The sequence below is a fragment of the Orbicella faveolata genome, unplaced genomic scaffold, assembly GCF_042242905.1.
Source record: "Orbicella faveolata isolate gen_17 unplaced genomic scaffold, um_ofav_v1 contig_24, whole genome shotgun sequence".
Classification (NCBI taxonomy): Eukaryota; Metazoa; Cnidaria; class Anthozoa; order Scleractinia; family Merulinidae; genus Orbicella; species Orbicella faveolata.
In genome coordinates, this window is record NW_028301552.1 from 32,647,501 (window position 1) to 32,670,030 (window position 22,530).

The 22,530-nt window shown below is 38.6% G+C and overlaps 1 protein-coding gene across 3 annotated transcripts in view; it reads right to left on the bottom strand.

The window, feature by feature from the left end:
* LOC110056119 (polycystin-1-like protein 2) overlaps nucleotides 1-22,530 on the bottom strand; it is a 32,102-nt gene that overhangs the window by 8,521 nt on the left and 1,051 nt on the right. The window contains exons 2-19 of one of the 3 annotated variants that reach the window (XM_020762560.2): nucleotides 18,540-18,692; nucleotides 13,238-13,557; nucleotides 12,598-12,739; nucleotides 11,951-12,064; nucleotides 11,435-11,551; nucleotides 10,415-10,528; nucleotides 9,106-9,216; nucleotides 8,872-8,985; nucleotides 8,234-8,349; nucleotides 7,969-8,033; nucleotides 6,439-6,587; nucleotides 4,722-5,499; nucleotides 3,759-4,350; nucleotides 3,226-3,402; nucleotides 2,628-2,753; nucleotides 1,944-2,162; nucleotides 960-1,208; nucleotides 1-467 (exon numbers count right to left, since the gene is read on the bottom strand). The exon at nucleotides 1-467 is cut by the window's left edge and continues 283 nt beyond it. In XM_020762560.2, the coding sequence (XP_020618219.2) occupies nucleotides 1-467; nucleotides 960-1,208; nucleotides 1,944-2,162; nucleotides 2,628-2,753; nucleotides 3,226-3,402; nucleotides 3,759-4,350; nucleotides 4,722-5,499; nucleotides 6,439-6,587; nucleotides 7,969-8,033; nucleotides 8,234-8,349; nucleotides 8,872-8,985; nucleotides 9,106-9,216; nucleotides 10,415-10,528; nucleotides 11,435-11,551; nucleotides 11,951-12,064; nucleotides 12,598-12,739; nucleotides 13,238-13,557; nucleotides 18,540-18,615 (4,046 nt within the window). In that variant the 5' untranslated portion in view covers nucleotides 18,616-18,692. Of the gene's footprint in view, nucleotides 468-959; nucleotides 1,209-1,943; nucleotides 2,163-2,627; nucleotides 2,754-3,225; nucleotides 3,403-3,758; nucleotides 4,351-4,721; nucleotides 5,500-6,438; nucleotides 6,588-7,968; nucleotides 8,034-8,233; nucleotides 8,350-8,871; nucleotides 8,986-9,105; nucleotides 9,217-10,414; nucleotides 10,529-11,434; nucleotides 11,552-11,950; nucleotides 12,065-12,597; nucleotides 12,740-13,237; nucleotides 13,558-14,720; nucleotides 15,103-18,539; nucleotides 18,934-22,530 lie in introns of those variants that run through there. The other 2 variants (XM_089293007.1, XM_020762559.2) reach the window with 2 other exon arrangements.

A 22,530-nucleotide genomic window follows, 5' to 3' on the forward strand; every position in this document is an offset into this window, starting at 1 on the left:
ACTCCCGTATGACCAGTGACAGCGGCTGAAAGAGTTACCGTGAAAGGGTCCGTGCTGCAGTTTGTGGTATTCTTTTCCAAGGAATACAGGCTGCAAGACCTATTATTCGGAATGGAAGAAGTAAAGTCGTTAAGTTCCAGAGTTGGCCTCTCCGCATATCGTACGTACAGAGTGAGAGTTACGTTGCTAAAAGGCACGATTCTGATCGATATAGCGTACTCGGGGCCAGGAAACACAATCTTGTGAAATTGCATAGTCCCATTGTCGCTCGGTTTCACGAAATATCTCTGAGGCTCTTTAAGATGAGGTTTCTCCAGTGGCGCAATGAAGAGTTCAATCTCCTGAGAGAGGTTTGAGACATTCAATGGGTTGCCGCTCTCGTCTTTAAGCTCAAAGTCAAGGACAGAAGATTTAATGTCGCTGGCACCCTTGTCCCAAGTATAAGGATTCGACCTGAACGTTAGAAGCTAAAAAAAGAATTAAAAGAAAAAGAAATAACAAAATGTGAGTGAGAATCACGAAGCAGGGTAACCATGGCGACCACTCAGTGTCGGAGTTATTAGTTTCATGGCACTCTTGTGAAGATTACTTGTTGTTTAGTTGGTGATTTGGCTATTTGTTTGTTCGATCACTAAGTTTATTAGTAATATCCATCAAAGATTATTTCGAATACTCTGGCTGCCACCTCGAAAAAGAGATTCTCTGCTCAGAAGTCACTAGAGTTAAATTTTTAAAGTTCAATTGCTGAAAGAATGGATACAAGAAATCTATTCACAAACAAAGTGACAATGGGAATTATTTGGCTGCCAATTCTGCCTCAACAAAAAAATAACGAAAACTAATCGTGACTCGGTTTATAAGCGTTGACTGTGCTTTCTTTGTTTTATTTTCTTGCGTGATTCGTCATATTCCATTCTTTTCCAGTCTTCAAAACAAAAAAAAGTTCCAGTCAAACGAACCTGAGTGGAAAGATATTCCTGGTTTTTGCCATCGTCTCCTATCAGCTCTTGAGGAGATGGAAGTGTAACTTTGGAGCCCTGGTATTCTAAAGCCTTGTTTCCTATTCTCGAGGGAACTTGACGGTCAAGCACCATAGACAGGGACCTGGTTTTAAGCACGCTAGGTCTTTCATACAGCTCTTTTGTGTGGTCCACATTATTGCCAACACGGTTAACAAGACGAAGGATTTCTTTAGTGAACGATTGGCTCTGGGGAAAAACAGAGGAAAATGAATCAAACGATAAACCTTGCCCACATATATATGACGCGGGAGAGAGGTCGCAACCCAGCAAGTGTCAAAAGTTGGGGACACACATCGAACTAATCATAACAATCTCCATAGTTATTTATTGGCGCCCTTCCCGGCAGTTCCATTACTACTTCGCAAAAACTGTCTTGTAAGGTCTGTAATATTAGAAAAAGAACTTACGTATTCAAAGCTTTGCATACCTTTACTTGTTGGACAAATTGGAAAAGGGCAACTAAAAAAAGTGAATGAACACGTAAAAGCACAGCCACATCCCTTAAATTCTCGATGAAAACTTTAATACACTTTATAATTTATAAGTAATCAGTTTTGTGAAATCCTTATCGAATCATCAAACAATCGCTGGACAGCAAGACAATGGAACAAAAATCATCGAACTTGTGTATTTCCCGGGGTTTGTTTTATAGGGTATGGTTTTAGCACTCTAGTCTTGAATTGGGTATGTTTCTTAGAAGAAGCTACTTTTTCATCATTATCAATAAGACCGTCAGCAAAAGCCCTTCATAACTTATGTTTGGAGCAACTTTGTCAGCCGCAACGGTCATAAATAGGGTAGCAAAAAATGCAGATTTTGTTCTTAAATAGGGTAAGGGTTTTGGGAAGTGGGCCGCACACCCCCACCCAACTTTTCTGGAAGTACCCCCGGGGTCTATTTCAATTAGATCGCTGATTTTACCTTTTGTCTCCGTTCATTGGTTATTATAACGGGTGGCATCTCCTCTCCACTGATGTCCTCTTTGGCTTCATGAGAAGTAATTTCCAATAAGTTTCCCAAACCATTCAACAGCGATGTGCCAACATGTTCAACAAGTTCCTCAGAGACGTAGTTTGATTTGTTGTTTACCTGTTGGTCCATAAAATCGGCCATGGAATCCAGAATAACGACTGCTTTTTCCTGTTGAGCCAAATGAACAGCTTACACTGTTAGTCATATCGTCAGTACCATCACTACATGACCTTAGCACGCTGTTTTCTAGACGTGATTAGACTATCATCTGCGTAGTTTGTAAACTAATTAGATGATAAATCGGGTGAATATTTTCTGTCTCTGACGTTGCAAATGATCCACCTTAGGAGAATATTTGTTCAAGTCCTGGGGATAGGGAGCCAGTAGTTGAGACAGGGGAACGGTGATTCTTGGCAAATTTGTATGTAACTGCTGGTAGAGAACAAGGAACCTGAAGATTTTTTGAAACACGGTGCAGATATTTGGGCCTACGTCGTGTCCCTGATAGTCGAAATTTTGGAAGTTATAGGGGAAAAAAAGAGACACTTAAAAAGATAGGGCTAGATAGTAATCAAGATAATACCGCATGTTTGGCGCTTAGCAGTTGTACTGAGATCTATAAACAAATCTAACCTGGGACTCAATTGAAAGTTCGTTTCTTTTGTCCGCCACGCTAGCAACAACCGCTGACACCTGGGACACTTGCTGCAAGTCGGAAACGTTTACCGCTGACCACGCGTCAACAATAGAATCTTTGATCTACAAGAAGGAAAAAAAGAGAAAGTCTCAATAGTGATGTTATTCTCAAGGTTCATTTGTAATGCGCTTAAAGCCGATATGGTAATAACTGGAGAATATCTAGCGATATACCATATATCGATGTCTATGTCATATAGTTTAAAAACTTTATGGATTCAACTCTTTTGGGAACTTGCTGAACACCAAAAAACACTTTATTACCCTCTAACTGAATCTCTTTCGGCGCTAAACGAATTTGGAGAATAAACTCCCACGTTCGAACGATGAACAATGTTTTCTAGGTACGAACGATCTTCTCCAACGTATTCGTTTATGCTTAATGTTCTTTTATTTTTGTGTTTATAAAAAAAACATAGGCGAAGCTGGAGTCCCTGTTATCTGGGGACACCTAATCTGAAACTATAATAATAACTATCAAAAAACTGAATTTTCATTCAGTTTATTGAGACTACACTAAAACAGTTATTCGTACCTTTATCTTGTCTTTAAGCTTTATGTTTCTAATGGGGGCGTGATTCACAACTGACAGCACAGAAGTGGCACTTTGGGCCGCCATTTCGATGTTGTTGTCTTTTAGATATTCGTTCATTGGTCCATCTTCGGATACGTCCTTCCTCAGTCTTTCGATGCTTATTTCCGGTTCAGTAACCTACAACGATTACACTTATATACTTATATGAACCAATCACATAGAAACAAAGATAATCGGCTTTGTTTGAAAAATATGTAGAGAAACAAAAAAAATTCCCGCCTTTGTGTTTTCTCTCGTTGTTTCTTTGTTTGTTGATTGTTTCGTTTATTTTGTTTTAGTAATTGCGTTTTCTTCTACTTATTCTGGTTTGTTGTTGTTGCTGGTGTCGAATTATTTCGTTAGCAATCCTTGCAACTCATTGTTTTCGTCTACAGGAAACTAAAAGCTCAAAGTCGTATTACGCATTACAGTCCTGTGAATCAAACAAGAGATGGAAAAAAAAAAAGATAAATAAACCTGAGAATTACACTCACTTTTAAATTAATCCACTTATCCACTGAAGAACCGAGTGCATCAATAACTAGGATTCTTATGTCTAGTTTGTAATCCATGTTGGAATCTCCAACTGGTAATTTTCCTGTAGCTGTACTTGAATTCCCAGACTGGAAAATCATTTCAATGCCATCACTGGTGTTGTAACTAAACTGGAATTTGAGCGGAAGGTTATCGTCTTTCCAACCGATACAGCTGATCACGAAGTTTGTTTCCCAGGCCTTTCCCTGAGGTTTGTCAGCTCTGCATATACCACCGCTTGGGGGCGAATTCGTGACGAACGAATAGTTCCCAATGGAGTTATGCCCTTGTGAGGTTTCGCCGCTTACTGTGACTTGATAAGTTGCATTGCCGCGTAATTTGCTTTGCTCCGTGACTAAGTTGGGAGAATTCATGTATGTGAGCACTATTTCATCCAGGTTGGTTATTTCCTGCCAGCGTGGGTCATCTTTTTCCCGATATCTTACCGACCAAGTGTATAAATCGATCTTGCCGCACAGTAGCCCAGTGCAACGTGTTTCCAGAATGAGCCTCGACGACAGGATGACGTGACGTTCACAGTTTTGAGTACAGCTTTGAAGAAAAGAAGAAAAAAAAACATTAACTACTACGGACAGCATGGAAAAAAATAATCTTCTTGGGTGGACTGAGCTGATTCAACCGACTAATGTTAAATGATTGTGTCAAGCCAATAGACTGAGCAGGGAACCCATTTACTGAAAAGGGAACGAATTTACTGAACAGGACACCAATTTGCTGAACAGGGAACCAATTTACTGTACAGAGAACCAATTTACTGTACAGGGAATCCATTTTACAGCTAAACTCACATCGCTTTTTAGGGACACGTTCCTGTTTTCCGACTTTTCACAGTTCTAAGTCACTCATCTAGGCCATAGGAATTTAGAACCACTAATAGTTGAACGACAAAGGCGAAAACTCACACTATTTTTAAATGGATCTCCTCTTTAATCCGCACATGATGTACAGCATAAGCTGTTAGTCCCCTCTTTCTCATTATCAGCTTGATAACGTAATCCTCGTCTCCTTTCATTTTGTCCACATTAAGACCAATAATGTACGCCATGGCATCCCGAGGTTTCAACTTTCCCATTCCAGTTCCATAACAACCTCCTTCATCTTGCCCCAGCAGACTTGTTGACCCGGACTGAGGAAACACGTAAGGAAGCGCTGTGATATTATTCGGGAATTTCTCGTTCTTTCTTCTACAAAGCCACGTAAATTCGAGCCCAGTGTATTTACCTAGCCCAACATCCGGGTCATGCGACAATGTTCCATTGAGAATCAGTGTCTCATTAAGGCCTTGAGAGGCTTCGTTTGCACCTGTGATATTTGCTACTAGATTAGTCGACGTCACCTCTATGTAACCAAAGCTGCTGGTCATCGTCGCAGTTTGTCTTTCGATATTCCCCCTAATCCTGAACAGGTAATGACCGTAATCATATTCGCTGCCCTGGATGGTCGTTTTGATGTCAGCAACAGTCGTCCCTATTCGGATTGCTAAACGGCGTAAAGACCCTGATATCAGATCGATGGCGAACGTCTCACTGTTGTATACCATGTGATGTTGGCCAGTGATGCGGCAATTTATGGCTACTTCCACCAGAAAAACAAAGTCCTCTGATTTTTTCATTTTAGTTGCTTTTGTGACATCGGTGGAGAGGGGAAGCGAAATGTTTGGCGGGCTGCAAATAGGATTACCTGAAAAAATATTTAAGAAGAAAATCGAGCCATTAATGGCAAATTAATACAAGCAGGGAGTAGCCAGTGAGTATGCCATATGTGATATTGGCTCTGGCTTAATTTCAAAATCAACAAAGTACCAGCGTGTTGTGGTAACTTGGAAGCCTTCGTTGAGAAAAATCTGAGGAAGGCTGCAGTCACATTAACATCGTTAACTATAGGTACTTAGCAGATGCAGTAGACTTCATGTCCACAGCAATGTTGTTAACTGCAATTAGTTCTGATTAGCCTTTGGACAATCTTTTTTTTATGGCAGCACGTGAATTACAAGCATAGCTGGCTGGAGAGGGCTATGCCGGGTTGTCGTTTTCGTTTCATATCTTCTTGCAAGAAACCGACCTTGAAAATTTAGAAATATGATCCAACCTTTAAAACATGTTATAAAGGATACAAGTGATTTTAATTTTGTTGTTGTTTTAGCATCATGTAAATTGTTCTTTGCATTGATTTCTATTTCTTCTTTTTGACCCTCGTTATTTTTCAAGCCTGGTTTTTCACTTTGCGTCATTATTTTTGCTATGCTACATTCTGATGGATTTTCGCATGAAAGTTTTGACCCATGCATCCTGTTTGGGTGTATCTTAAGTTGGTTTGCATTGTTTTAGTTCATCAAAGCATGAATTTCTTTAACTTAAGCTAGATTGAATAGAGAGGAAGTGACACTATCGAAATAGCTACTAAAGTCATATCTCTACCCTAACATTAGTTAATAGTCTAACTATCCACAAGCAATACATGATTTGAGGGTCAGGGTTAGGATAGAGGTATCTCATAATTGTCAAGATCTAGATGTACACGCAAAACCACTGAAACCAATAAAATTGATTACTCACAGCTAGCAATACTGCAATTCGTTTCAATTACAAGTTACTACACTGCTAAACGTAGCTTAATTACCTCGGTTTCCAAAAGCCTTGTAATTGCTATGAAAGATCCCCGAATGAGACTTCAACGTTTGGGTGACAACGTTCATGATATGATTTGTGCTGTTCATAAGAGTCCTGAGAAGAATTTCTGCGATCACTTCTAAATTCCTTCCTGATGGACTATGAGGTAAAGGAACAAAAATTAATGCTGGTGACGCCTTATACTGAGCTAAAACAAAGAGTCGTTGAATAAAAGACTATTCTCTGAGTTATCTCTTGCCCATTAGGACTTGCAGAATTGTTCAAATAATTTCTTTCTCTCTCAGAACAATAGACAAGAGAAAAACGAGTTTGGAGAGAGTTTGGTTTTCAATTATACTGTTTCCACTGGCATTATGTAGACCTTCCATGCAGTAGCGTGTTGAACTTAAGGACGGTGCCAACTTTTGTTGGTGCGCACTCGTTCTGCGCATCACGCAAGGTATGGTTTAAGCACCACGCGCGCGCTGGGGTTGACATTGACGCAATCCTCCGTAGGAAAAAAGATGGCGACAGGTACATTTACCCATAGTTCTTAGCGCACGAAAACCTTAACAACGTTCATAAAAACGTACAGAAACGCTATAAAATCTTCAAACCTAGGCTACTTAATGTCCTTGGAACAGGGACGAATACTGTAAAAGAAATTGGCTTTCCTTGTGCCTTATAGGCTGTGGTAGGCTCGCAGGGCATTGTGGTAAAATGTACAGCCGCCATCTTTTTTCCTACGGTGGATTAAACACGCTACCAAGTACACTACTAAAATGAAAGCAAAACTTTTCTACTGTGACCAAATCAAGTTTAATGAACCTGTACTTAAACCAGGAACACTAGAATAGCAGCATATCGATAACCACTAACTGTTTACGTCTTCCAGATGAAAAACTACCTGTTATCTGTCGAAAATTGTACTGAAATCCAACTTTAAACATGAACCTGCAGATGACGTAGTGCGCGCGCAAAACAAGTGCGAGATAGGAAAATGTTTTACTTACTGGGGAGGTGACAGGAAAAAATGTAACGGGCACCGTAAAAATTTTCAAAAAAGATCAGTACCTTTATAAAACGCGCAGTTACCCCTACATTTTATGTTATAAAATGAAAATGGCAAGCCTATTCAACACATGATTAGTTTCTGGTTGTGAGCAAAAGGTATTTAGACTGTATTTTAGCTGAACTCAGAGGAAGGCTGTCAGAGACACAAAAAGTGCTGTTGCAACGATTTGTTATTAAAATTTAAAATAAACCAAAAATGGTTTTTATGTTACTATTTACCATGTAGTTTTAAAATCTTTATCAATGTGTTTGCTTTTCTGTATGAAAAGGCGAATTCTAAGAAAATCTGTGAACAAATATCCTTTCCTCCTTTTACCAGAAAAATGCTGATGTCAGCATTTTTGTTGAGCTTCAAGGCTAATTATCTCGAAAAACTTTTTTTATCACGAAACTTCACGTTTCTTTATCAGATTATCACGCATTAATATATACACAAGGTTTCCCATCTGCTAGGCAACTCAGTTACCTGAACATTCGTAACGCTGAACCAAAGAATTGATCCTTCTCAGCAAACAGCAAGTGGTTATCCACCTAAAAAGTGAATGGAAAACGGTTGGCATGTATATGTCTGGCAGTCGTAAACAGTTACATACATTTCCGAGAAAAAGTGTCCGTGCATATTTCGAGACATTTGGGAACTATTAATTGTTCATTAGTGCCTTACATTTGAAGAATCTTTGCTGAGATTTTTGCCCATTTTGGCTTTTCAAAGTTATGTTAGCACTGCATACCTCATTTATGACATCATCTCGTGTCTTCTGGTATAGAGAGGAACTTTCGTTCATAAGAGGAAGTGTGAATGTCATGTTCTTCAGCTTAAGCCACATCACCAGGAAGAATCCCGTATCTTGAAAGCATACAAGGTCATCAATAATGGAAACTTCTTAAGGAATTAAGTAAATTAAACAGCTATTGTACATGTATGAACTTGCAAGTGAACTTCAAAAGGAAAAAAATAACAACATCATAGGAAAATAATGCTGTTAATACAGACCAACTGAGAGACTGACTGACTTATTGACTGAGTGATTGATTGACGGACTGAGGGACTGAGGGACTGAGGGACTGAGGGACGGACGGACGGACTGACGGACTGACGGACTGGAGGATTGACGGATTGACGGACTGACGGACCGACGGACTGACGGACTGACGGACTGACGGACTGACGGACTGACGGACTGACGGACTGACGGACTGACGGACTGACGGACTGACGGACTGACGGACTGACGGACTGACGGACTGACGGACTGACGGACTGACGGACTGACGGACTGACGGACTGACGGACTGACGGACTGACGGACTCGCTGAGTGACTGACTGGAGGAATGAAGGAAGGAAATAACGAATAACTTTTCACTCACCTTCCCGGCATGTAGGTCCTCCAAATCCCAAAGAACAACTACATCTAAATCCGTTAATAAGATCTGTACAAGTTCCACCATGTTGACAAGGGTTGATTGAACATTCATTAATCTCTAAAAACAACAAATAAACTAGGTTGAATATAACACGCTATAGAATTGTTAGCAATAGCAAGTGGAAGAAATGCCATGGAAATTCACATGGTAATAATAACACTCAATTAGTTCACTTACCAATGTCACAGTGCTTCCCAGTAAAACCAGGAGTGCAGTTACAGCTGAAGTCATTTATGAGATCAACACATGTTCCATTAACGCAAGGGTTAGGGTCGCATTCATTGATATCTGGCAAAGAATAAAAATCATTTGGGTTTACTACTTTCCTATTATGTGGATTTTTATAAAATAATAACAGTAATCACTTATAATAATAACTTTATTGGATGATATTTGACATTATGGTCCAAAGCTTTTAAAAGACTGTTACAAAATTGCACTCGGCTACTAAATAGTAGCATCATTTTCATTTTGTTGTGAACTTAGTCTTAACGGTTTCTTGGTCCAGTATGGTGGAACTAACAGAAACATGGACCCAGGTTGATATTACAATTAATTTGCATTGTGAAAAGTCAAAAATATAAGAATAAAACGCATATGTAGAATACGGAAAGTATTTTTTGTTTACTCCAAGTCTTTTTTCTGGGTTATTCTTTTATTTCTCGTTGATTTAACAAGCGTTTTCCTCTCAGTTTTATATAAAGCGTTTTGAAAGAAAATTAGAAAATAGCAGTATTTACAGGGCTAGCCTAATTAATTAACAACGAGGTGGCGCGATGCTACCCTCTTTAGAGTGTGTTAAGACGAAATCCGATAGGAAATCGAGCAATTCCAGTTTTTAATGGACAAAAACCTTGTACCAGAACAAATTTAAGTATATTACAGTCCTTTTTGTATTTTCTAAAAGCTGAAGACATAAATAGTTGCCTAACATAACACCCAAAACAATTTCTCATGAGAACTCGAGAAGATAAATTTCAAAGTTCAGAGAAATTGTGCAGTCACAGCGGTAAAATTTCATCATCAGTTTCATTTCATCAGTACTTTCAAGCGTTTCATATGAACTTAAAAATTTGTTTTCCACATTTGGTGTTATTAGAATTGATTTCTTTTGAGGAGATATATAAAACAGAGAGTAAGTAAGTTTACAATACCACGTAAATAACCCTTCGATATTCTGAAACGAGGCTCGGTACAAAGTTTTTGTCTGCTTGTTACTCGAACTTAATAATATAATAATAATAATCACTTTATTTAAGTGTCGATGTATTTAGCACTAATGTGCTAATTGGGGACACTGTAAATAAATAAAAAAATATTTCAAATATAACATAAACTATTAAGAATCACAACTTGTGGTGGGTTCCCTCTTGAAATGTTATTAACACGAAAATGAAAATCGAAAATAAAACATGAAACTCTAAACGCATTGCCCGGATCGTTTAACTAACACGTTTTCTCTTGATACTATCTAATTCTGATATACCTATTTCACAGCGTGATCCATTGTATCCAGCGAAACAATTGCAAAAATAGCTGTTGAACAAGTCTATGCAAGTGCCATTGTTCAAGCAAGGATCTGTTGCACATTCATCTATTTCTGAGATATAAACGTTTTAGAATATCATTTTTAGTGGTAGAATTATTAACTGGGCTATTCAGCTTTCCCCAATCAAGGCGGACACATCCAGGACCAGCTGTGAGCTCTGCATGCATATTGGGCTGGTGTCCTCTCTATAAGCAGACCAATACATAGCTGCTACTCATGCACACTCGGGCAAACATCCCGGATGATGCAAGAGCCCCTGTACCTTTAATGGGCGAATCTTTGCTGACGTCATTGTTGACATTTTTGCTCATTAACATACGACTTTGCGCATAGAAGGCATCACGCTAGACACAAATTGACTACAAACATTCAAAGAGCTTGTGAAACTTAGCATTTGATGAAATTTTGGGCTCTTTGGGTTTACTATTCAAGGAGAAATTGGCTTTCAAAAATTGCAAAATTTTTGAGTGGCACATGAAAAGCACTATTGAGCTCATACATTCTTTGTAACATTTTGAGTTTTTAAACCCGCGTCCCACAAAAAGTATTCAGTACATCGGGCTCAAATTCCTTGGGACAGTTAAACGTGCTTTGCACTTTTGATATTCAGAATTAATGTTTTTGTAGCTTCATTAGAAACTGTATCACTTATGGTAATGAGGCAAATATTGTAAACAAAGATTCTCCTATACCCACTGGTTTCCTGTAAATGTGGTTGGGCATTTTAGGTGTGATTCACACTTCGCAGTGAGAAGAGAGTCTAGGATGGGGCTATATGCTGAAATCTTAAATAATTTCTTTTTCTTTTTCTCAGCTATCTGTGAACTTTGCAAATCCAAAGATCTGAGATCTCAGCTCTAAAACAAAATGTTACCAATTCTCAACTATCACTTAAACTCCATCCAGACGATTCCGAATGGTGGTCAGATTCATATTGTAATAAACTAATCGACAAACCTTCATCGCATTTCTTTCCAGTGTACCCAGACATACAACCAGTGCATTTAAAATCATTCACCAGGTCTATGCAACTCCCACCATTCTGACATGGATTACTGGCACAATCATCAATGTCTACGGAAATAAGAGGTAGTAAAACTCACTACTCGGGGGACGAGGTTATAGTGGTGCGGCTTTTTCATAAGTAGACCGTACTATTTCTATAAAGAGGAGCTAGTGTTCTGTGTCATTCGGTTCTCTTTTAAACAAACAGGAAGTTACGGGGGAAATGGTTAAAACGCATTGCTGTAATTGGAGTTAAAGTCGAAGAAAAAGTGTCATTTAAAAAATATAGTTTTTTATCATTAGACTGACGCAGCTGAAAGACAACACTGAATTGAGGCCGCTTAAAAACACTAATGAGGTGATCGTGTCCACAGACTACATAAAAGGAAATGGAGCCATAAAGGATTTTAGGTAATATGGAATAAAGTGACTTAAAGTGATGCAGGGAAGCTGAGCTTTTTTACTCACTTATTTCACAGTGCGTGCCATTGAATCCTGTCGAACAGTTACATTGGTATCCTCGGATTTTCTCCCAGCAAGTACCATTGTTCTGACATGGAAAGCTTTCACATTCATTGCCATCTAAAATAATTGCACGTAGCGTTTTGAACAAAATACTATGTATTGAAGAGGAGTATATGCAGCAAGTTACGGTATTTTTCTTATACTTAACGGTTAAAACAAGATACATTACACGATAGTATCTGTAGCAAGTTCTCTGACACTAGACGCCGGGTTAGATCAAAAAACCAGAGTGTAGGGAGTAACTTTTCTCTGACACTCGACGCTTCAATTAAAATACGGTAAAGAAGAGCATATGCAGAAAGCTTTCTCTTGTTGTTCCTACATTACACATCGAGCGCCAGTGTCGGCAAACAGAGTGTTTCTTCGATTAACCTCTGTATCTCTTTCTCAGGTAAGGAATAAGTACCTGCATACAGCTATTCGTGCAATTGCATACTTACACGTTACTAACGAGTTTCTTCCTCGCCCAGAAAACAATTCAATGTGTGTAATATGAAACGGAAGGCGCTAATACCCCTAGTTTGCAACCACCTTGGGTAACCCCGCACCCTTCACTGAGGATATACTTTTAATATCTTGACCATACCCACCAGCAATGCATCCATACAATTCAAGTCGGATGGCAAAGTTTGTCTCCCACTCAATAGGAATAATGTGAACAGATTTTACCATGGCTGGCCTTGGAACGTAATGACGTACAACAGTGTTATTGTCAAGGTTTCCCTGAAATTGCTGCAAACCAAATATGAGATACATCAGTGTAAGATGCTGCTTTCAATTAAATCGCTCAATTTCCGCAGTGGAATAATATTTTCCCTGGGTCCTCACTAGGACATAAAATTAGTTAACAGATCAGTAAGGACCATTTATGTTTCCAAAGACGTCGAGCGCCTTTATTTTTCAGGATTTTTTTTGCTTCGGCTACAATAATTGAATGTGTATTCCTTCTCTGAGTAAGGTCTAACTCTAAACAATTAGAATTAAAATAAATAGCTTGAGAGAAAGAATGAATGAAAGCATGAATGAAAGCATGAATGAAAGCATGAATGAATGAATGAATGAATGAATGAGTGAGTGAGTGAGTGAGTGAGTGAGTGAGTGAGTGAGTGAATGAATGAATGAATGAATGAAATGTAATTCATCAAATGTGAAGTGTAATTCTTAAGCATTGATACCCGTACGCACAAGGATACCTAATACAAAACTTAAGGATTTATTTGCCGCGGTTACCTTAGCAACATCTCTGTTTTTCTCTTTGAAGAAAAACGTATACGATCCAAACACATATCCTAAATGATATGATTTTGTCCACTCCTGTATATTTCCACCAAAGTAGCCTTGAGTTGCCACTCCAGTTATAATCATAGGCTGCTCAAAGTTCACTGTCAGGGATGAGTCATTAAGCTTAGGCTGAGCACGGTAGCCGCCAGTGCCGTTCAGTCTCGCGCGACCGGGGCCGTACAATGCGTAGTTGTTTTGATACACTGAGTTAGCGATTATCTGACTGTCATTGATTCGTCCATCTGCTAGTCCAAGTGGCTTTTGGCAATCTGTAAGTATAATACACTAATCAGAACAAATCCTACAAGCAAAGTTTCTAACCTACCTTCCTGTTTGTAGGTACTTCAGATGCTGCTTACCGTTTTGTTTCATTGCCACTTACTGGTTTAAGGTTTATAATCAGGGCTCAGTCGTTGAAAGGGCCGTGGATGAAGCTATCCACCGGATAAATCGCTATCCAGTGGATAAGTGTTGGTGAAAAAAATTTCGCTTTCTGCTGGATAGTGATTTGTGTAATGGATGGCACTCGAATAAACTGGACCAGATGAGGATATATTTCGAATCAGAGATCGATTTGAATTGATCATTATTTCTTGCTGATGAAATATTTCATGTACTGAGGGAAATAGAATAGTATAATAGTAAATAGTCCGTGTACAATTAAAGCATCTCAGGTTGATCTGATTTGGAGACGCAGATGTACAGTGAAGCCTGTGTAGTCCTTGTTTACATCCATCATACACATGAAAATTTTTCTCAAGGACTTTGACTTGCTCGGTTAACAAGCAAATGTTTGGAAAGCAAACTCAATTAGAACAACCAAAAATCGCAATTTAAAGACATATAATTTGACATCTAACCCATAGAATTACTGCTGTATAAATTCTGCCCCATGCTTGTCCACAAATGAAGGCCACAATCATGAAATATTCATAAAGGATTGCAAAATATTTAGAAACTGCTGTTAAAGTAACTAGGCTGAACTCGATTTCCAAAGGAAGAAATGTTCTATATGTTGTTGTTATTTTATGATGAGCCTGTTATTCGCTCGTGGAGAAGATTATGTGATATTAACACGTGGTTTTCATTCTGAAAGGAGTGACTGAAAAAATTGTGACTAAGCTAGGTGCAAATAACCTGAATGAGTAAACAAGTTCGGCCACAAAGTTTCTGACAACAAAGTTCATTGATTTGGTTGAATAACAGATTAAACCAAATGTACCAAGGTAAGCGCTTATTCCAAGGTTTGGTCGATTAGAACTTATAATCACAAGATCAAAATGACTCGATATTGGACTATTTATAGAACTAAATTCTTACACAAGATGATACTGGGCAAACTGCAACGATGTAAGACAAACAATGACATTTAACCTTGTTGTTATCACACAAAAATTACAGCATATGGTGAAAATATCAACTACTGACCAACCTTTTGATAGCACACCATAAAGTGTCAACAAGATGATCCACGAAAGACAGTGAACGAGAAAACACGTTTCAGTTGAACCGGCCATTTTCACATATTTCTAAACTTCGAACTTGTATTTGCAGTATATACAAAACTTATTTACTTTTCTAAACGCGGGCTAAATTCCTTATCACACTGGAAACGCTGAAGTGCCTTTGATCTAATTATGCCCTCAAGATTTATTCAATCAAACAATTTTTTATCACTTAAAAAGTTCCAATCTTGACGTATCATCAGAGCACAATGGAATTTTCATAGCGTCCAAAATTATTCGGCATTTTGAGTTTAATTAACCTTACTCGTGTACTTGAGAATTTTTGGTCGTTAAAAGCAACCTATTTTAATTGTTAAGTCAGCCTGAGACGTCAGTGTTGACCTTTGCTTCTGTTTAATCCAAAACTGCAATCTGATTGGTCGATAAGAACAAACTAATCAAACTAAGGATAAGTTGTTAACAAAAGCAGCTTAGACTGGTCATGACGAAAAAGGAATAAATACGTCATACTTTTGAGAATAGAAAAGAAAACGTCAGAACAAATTTACAAAAAAAGGTAAGTGAACTGTTGCCAATTAATTACGTTTGTGATTGACAGTTCGGCGTCTTTTCACCACCTTTTTTCAAACTATAATTGGCCTGATAAGCCTGATTACGCGGGTTTGATATGTAATAATGAAATTCCAATGTCTCGTACCTCCAAGGCTGAAAGGACCATTGGTCTGAGAATTTAGATCGAGTTCGAGATATAGGGAGTAAAATTGCAGTTTTAGTTCGAGTTCAAAGGTTCAAAGAATCGGTCTTTCCATTCCCTTCCAGTCGATATCGCTATTTTGTCCTTGTGTAATAGTCCCAGTCGAAATACACCCCATGACTAGCCACGGATGGGACAAAAATATTTGAGACTGTTTCATAAGTCCTAAGGCATTGTTTTTCATGGCGAATGCAAAGAGCGGACAAGGGACGTCATAAATTCACGAGCCATGTTCTTTTCTTTTGAGATTGACAGGTCGACGAACCCTCCGCGGACAGCATAGAATGGGATTCCCTACAGAAAAATCTGTGCATTTTCAAGCATTCTAGGCGTCTATTGCGTAAATTTCAGCTTTCACCGTGACTCTGGTGATGTCCGATGTTTCTTGATGTAGTTCTATAGAGGCAGTTTTTCAAGCAGAAGAACCGATTTAAATCAAGCCAAATGCGTACAACGCGGGACGAGTGGGTATAAGTATTCCAGTGACATGTATATTGAACAATAATGCGCATCGACTATGGTAGTGAACTCACCCGAGGGTGCAGCGGAATTTGTCAGAATTCGTTAAATACATAACCAATATTTGGCTTCTTTTTTCAACGTTACGGTTATATCGCAACTAAGTAGTGTCAACTGCTCTGAGGGTCCTAACGAGGTATTCTCGTGATGCGTGATTAGCTGGTTTTATTTTCTGTGAAACGTGAATTTAAGAAATTATTCTTCGTGATCCGTGACCGTGAAGAACTTGAATTATTAACCGATATTCATGATTTTACCACTCTATTCTACGTGATTTTGAGACGCGAGTCCTGCACGTTGTAACATACGAAACATCAAGTTTAAAATACCATGCGAAACCTGTTTGTTATGTGTGGAACCGCTGTTTGTTTTCACTTTCTCCTGAAATTGAAATTGCCGAAAAACAAGAATTTTTATGAAGCCTTGACTTAGCCTTTCATGATTTTGCTTTCTTTGAACTTTCTAGTGTAAAAGCAGGTTATTAAAAAGAATATACTACTTGCTTATTTTCGTGATTCGGGAAAACGAAATTTTGATATCCGTGATCCGTGATTCGCTATTTTTTCCGTCCGTGAACCGTGTCAGAGACCCCGCCAGTACGACCCTCTGCTCTGAAACGCCTGTGAGCAGATATCAAATAAAACTTGAGCAAAGAATAAAATGCTGGAGAAAGGAATCACTCATGGCAACCAGAAAGCAAGTTTAAATTCTCTCGATTTTAGCGTCAAGACCAATAACCACTATCCTATTTTTACAGGTTGATGCTAGAAAGGTTAAACTAAACAAAGAGCAAAGAAAAAACCCTGCCAGTCCTGACAGGACCGGCGCTGTCGCCTTCTTAGCTGGCTGATTGCAGCCCTATTCAGAATGAATGCAATCAGTGTTACTTTGTATTTGAGACCAAAATTATTCATAGTACATGCATGAACATGGTGATAGCCGGATGGCCTATTTATCATGATACATTCACCTAATTTAAATTGTTTAATCTGCCATCAAGAGAATCGGACTGGCTTTTGAGGTTTCGCGCATGACTGTTATCTTCACTAATGAGGCTGAAGTCTAGGGCTGACGTGTCCAATAAGATAATTGAACAGTATATATGCAACCCTCACCTCACACGACCATATTTCCTCTATACAGCCAAGTCCCTAGCTCAGAGAGTTCCAACACGAAAAGGTAATTATAAAGATTCTGGCTACGGGTCTACCACCTTGCGTTTATGACTCAGTTTATTTATATACTCTATTTCCGAGAGGCAGGGTCAGTCATACTCACTACCGGCGAGACTTCAAGAGAAACTGTGCTTAACCGTTTTTAGACTGGGGGAACGAAAAAAAGAACGCAACACAAGCGAGCGGCGGGTCGTGAGCGTGCGAGCGTGATATGCGAAGCCGCGAGCTGCAAGTCGCAGTCACGCTCACACGCTCACTTGTTTTGCGTTCTTCCCACACGGATTTCCGAGCAAAACGAGACTGCTCGCAGTCTCAACTGTTTTCACTGGCCATTTTAATTCACGGTCGACAGGGTCACCAAAACTCGTGACATATGTTTATAATATGATACGTTTTGAAACAGCAATCTGGATGACTCAAAAAAAAAAAAAAAAAAAAAAAAAAAAACACCGCATAATTTTCAGTTTATTTTACGCAACACGTGCGGAACCAATCCTTTATCGTCTTGTCATAGCAAATAAACTCAGTAATATTTTACAAAACAAAATTGTTTTTTGACATACTTATCAGCAGGAGTTATTTCCATATTTATAACTAGATTGAAAGATCATCCTTTCAACTGATCCGTCATCAAAACACTGCCAAGTTTCTACACACTAATCCGCTTAAAGATATGTTCTCATTTTGTTATCTAAAATTGGTCAATAAGCGTTCATATTCAATAAGTGACAAGTTTATTCGAGTGCAATATGTGGCTTATAAGATTGTTTCCCGTGAACACTGAAATCCTACTACTTCTGATTTGAAATGAGAACCAATTGATCAGCATTTATAATCCACTCTAGAATGTCACATTATCAAGTCCTCCAGAACAGAGAACTATAAGAACAGCATTTGAATATTAGATGCACACCTTATCTGACGCAATGAGCCTGAACATAATGCGACAACATTTTCAAATAACTGAAGTGTGTAGATAAACGGCTTAACGGTTAAAAAGACTGAGGGCTGTACATTTGTAGTCATTACAATGAAGTCAATGTCAAACCTTAAATTCTTGAACTTGAGGCGATTTCAAAAACAGACACTCGTTTTGTGATGACTGAAAGCGGATGTCGTGGATTTTCTAAAGAACTTTATCTCTATGAGATCATGAACAGCAACACTTTTGCTGGGAATTTGTTGTATCAATAAGTATCCAGAGCTCCACTACACGAGTTGCCAAGAAATTTTGTCAATTAAGTGCCCTTGCTAACTATTATAACTACTGTACACGAAGAAGTTAGCTGAATACGCTTTAAAGTCTTTAAAGCCACAAGAAACGTTGTGATACTTACCATCTCCAATATAGAAACAGTGGGTCAGCCGTGTAGCAAGGTAAAGGAAGATGATCAAACAAGTTGATATTCTCATGATGAAGGCAGACGTTTGGGCACGTTCCGGCCCAGGAGCGATCGGCGCCGGTGACTATTCACCACTCCGCTGTGACTCTGCGAATGAGACAAGGTCGATATGAAGGTCACAGTGGACTTGCTGAAATAATAGTTGCAGTAAACGTGTTTACATTACTTCAACGATTGTGTTGGGATGTAAAAATGAAAAGCATGTAACGGAATATAGCAAAGGGTGATAGATATAAAATGCACGCGGTCCAGGTCGGAAACCTTTAATCTGATAGCTAAGCTGATAAGCTCAAAACAAATTTTTCGCGGTACAAATTGCCCTAAGAGATGAACTTGTCATCGAAATTTGTAAAATCTTATTTGTATTCCTGTCCTTGATATCTTCGTCAATTTGTAACTGAGCCTCAACCAAATTGCACCGTACTTATAGAATATTTCAGCCATGGCATTCATTTTGAAATGTATTTATTTCACGGCACATGACGTCGAGAGAAAAGTCTGTAGTTAGCGACGTGGGTATGCTTGTGGGAGACCATTCTAATTACTTTTGCATACGTCAAGCGCTTGAGATATAAACTCTATGGACAGGCGCCTTCAGGTCAGAATAAGGTCAGATTGTTTCTGGAGCGCACACTCTGTAAAGCATTGTCCTTTACAGTCAGTTGTGCAGACCTGCCAACTTCATTTTTTCCAACTTTGTCTTTCTTTCTTTTGCGTGCGTTTGTTTGTTTATTCGGTTGTTTGATTTGTTTGCTTTTCTTTTCTGCTCGCGGAGATTCTTTCGCACGGAATACTCTTGGTAGAGTTAACGGTGGTACCAGGGGTTAAAAGCAATTTCAATTTCTTTTTAATCTTGAGAACAATAAACGAACTGTAATTTCCCAGTTGAAAACATGGAAACACCAATAACACCATTAGAAAATAATTAGATCATTCGCTCTCGATCGCTATCGCATGATAGTTGACGAAGGCGCAGCCCGAGTCAACCGTGACTATCGCGCGAAAGAAATCGAGAGCGAATAATCAAATTTTTTTAGTATAAATCTACTAGTTGTTCAAAACTTCACCTAAATCCTCCTCACAGATAGCTCAAAAACACAAAGAAGGGGTTGTTATTTTGTTAACAAGCGCACACTGCTGCGTTACTTACTATCTATAACAGAATAGCGTAATAACCAATCTTAGAACAGCATTCGTGATAGAACGCTAATAGATTTATACTAATAAACAATTAGATTATGAGCTCGAGATTTCTATAGAAATCGAGAGCCAATAATCTAAATGTTTTAGTATAAATCTACAGGTCGTTCAAAACTTTATCTAAATCCTCTTCACAGACACCTCGAAAACGCAAAGAAGGGGCCACCAGCACGATAACAAGCGCACACCGCTACGCTACTCACTGTCTACAACAGAATAGATAGTGAGTAGCGTAGCCAATCAGCTAACGGCATTCGTGATATAAAACGCTTGTAGATTTATTCTAAAACTCCATAGAAACACGGTATATGTTTTCTATTCCTTAAATGGTTAACAATTAGATTACAAGCTCGAGATTTCCATCACGTGATAGTTGACGAGGGTGCAGCCCTCGTCAACTATCACGCATAGAAATCGAGAGTTACAGTGACATTTTGCGATTTCCTCGGCTTCGTTTATTTATTAATTTTTCTGAAACTCTCCATAAAAATCTTTCCCCTGTACGGACCAAGCAACTACGACGATTGATGAGGAACACCACTTCATGTAAGAAGTCGATTGAGTAGCCCAGCTGAACCTCCTTGCTGAGTGGCCAGAAAAACATATTTTTGGCCAATCAGAGGGAAGGAATTCAAACGCTTCTGGAACTGGTTCGGTAAGAGTAACTGCTCAGGGGAACTCCCACTCTTGGTGTTAACTGTCGCCCGAAATTATCGCGTTGTCCCGAAAATATCGCTTCGTCTCCACTAGCTGCCCCTGGGTCTCCGAGGATGATTATATCTACACTCTTTGTGGATATGTTATCACCTGAATTTGTGGCAAGCGATTAGTTAGGCTACCACCCTCTCCGACTGTAACAGTCGATATATATCTCAATTCCAGCTCACTCCTTCTGTTCTGCCTGTAGGAACGTAGCATAAGTTGATGGTGTCTTTCACAGGATTTATCTTTGACCGTCTGGTCGCAAAAAACATCGTTTAATCTTGATGGATTACATATAAATGTTAGCGACTCTCTTAAAAAATTTGAACTTCATTTTGAAACCATGTTATTTTAATTTGTTGATATGCAATAAAGCAATTGCCCAAATGAATTCAAATTTTACAGCAGCAATTTGTTTCAACAGCTTTTGGAAAAGATATCTTTCAACTGTCAAATTGAGAAAAGGAAATTTCTCTGTCTCTCAAGAACGCACTTAACCAAAAAAGCGCCAAATTTTATTAATTAAACGGGACAATATTCTACTTACTTTACTTCAATAGAAACTTCCATTTGTTATGACGGAAAATTAGATTATTTACCTGTGTTTAGAAGCGGATAATTAACGAGGGCAAAGCTCGAACTGAATTCGGATGCCACCAGTGCTGATATCAACCAGCAAACTCTTCCAGAAGTTTCTTATGCATCTCAACAGTGAAAACGAAGGTATTTCTCTCGCGTGCCGTCGAAAAAGAACCTTTTGTCAATAACACAATAAAATAAGAGAAAGAAAATCCTACATTAATTAATAAAATCACAAGCCACTCTTTTTAAACCTCGCAGTTTGAGTCAGTTGAGCTGTCATGACAGCGAAGCACACGAACAAGTGCTCATAAAAACAAAACCGTTGGATATTCTTTCGATAGCGCAGTCAATTAATCTTTTATTCTCAGAATTAGGAGAATTTATTTGATTAAAAGATAAACATTTATAGAAAATGAAGTGTATGAACGCATCGCATATTCCAGACTGTAAAACAGGGCTTTGTTATTTAGAAATCACAACGAACGCGCTAAAATTGTTCCCAATATTATAAATAGTACGATTTAAGGGCACGTTTGGAAACACTTTTGTTAGTCACCACTTGACGTAGACATGGTCAAGGTGAAAATGCTTTTGGTGTTGCAAAAGATAATCGGTCAGTAATTAACTATCATTGGTCCTAAACTCATAATCACCGTTTTTTCGTTAAGATTTTTTACACATTTTCCGTTAATCCTTGCTTTTAGTTACTCACTGAGACTAGATTGGAGGACCCAACTTTACTTATACAAATTTCTTTTCTTCTTGGAGCATGTACAAAGCAATAGGCTTGGTCTATTTTAAAAGATGTTTTTTAACACATTGACGACTATTTCCCATGGCTTCGGTAAAGTAAAAGTGGCTCAAATCTGTGCTAACTGGCAAGTACTAAATGTCAGGTGCCAAATGCATCAAAACCTAAGCTTCAATTGGTAGTTTCTCGTTGGTTTAATTTCAGGGAAGCGAGGTGAGAGGGGAGTGGGGGAAGGAAATTTATTAAGTGTCTTTAAACTGAGAAACGTATTGATAATTAAAAGAAGCAAACTTCAGGCTTTTTAGCCTGTTGTTGTTGTTGTTGTTGTTGTTGTTGTTGTTGTTTCAGTTTTGGTAGATAATGCGATCTATTCTAGTTCCTTAGTTCCTTCCTTCTAGTTCCTTTCGTTCTATTCCTTACTTACGAAATTGAAATAACAGCGTCTTGTTGTCTTTCTCGTTTTATATTGATCTTACGAAGTCAGTCAGTCCAATGTGAAATTAATGTGTTTCATAAGATTCATGCATCCGACAGCACAATATCAATCATACCTAAAAATGATAAAGACCATTGCAGTCTGGTTTCCATGGCAACAATCCAAATAGGTTTATGCGAAAACCATTTGAAAACAAAACTAATGAGATTTCAGTATATTCGTACGCGACGTTTGTCTAGGCGCACAAACTAAGA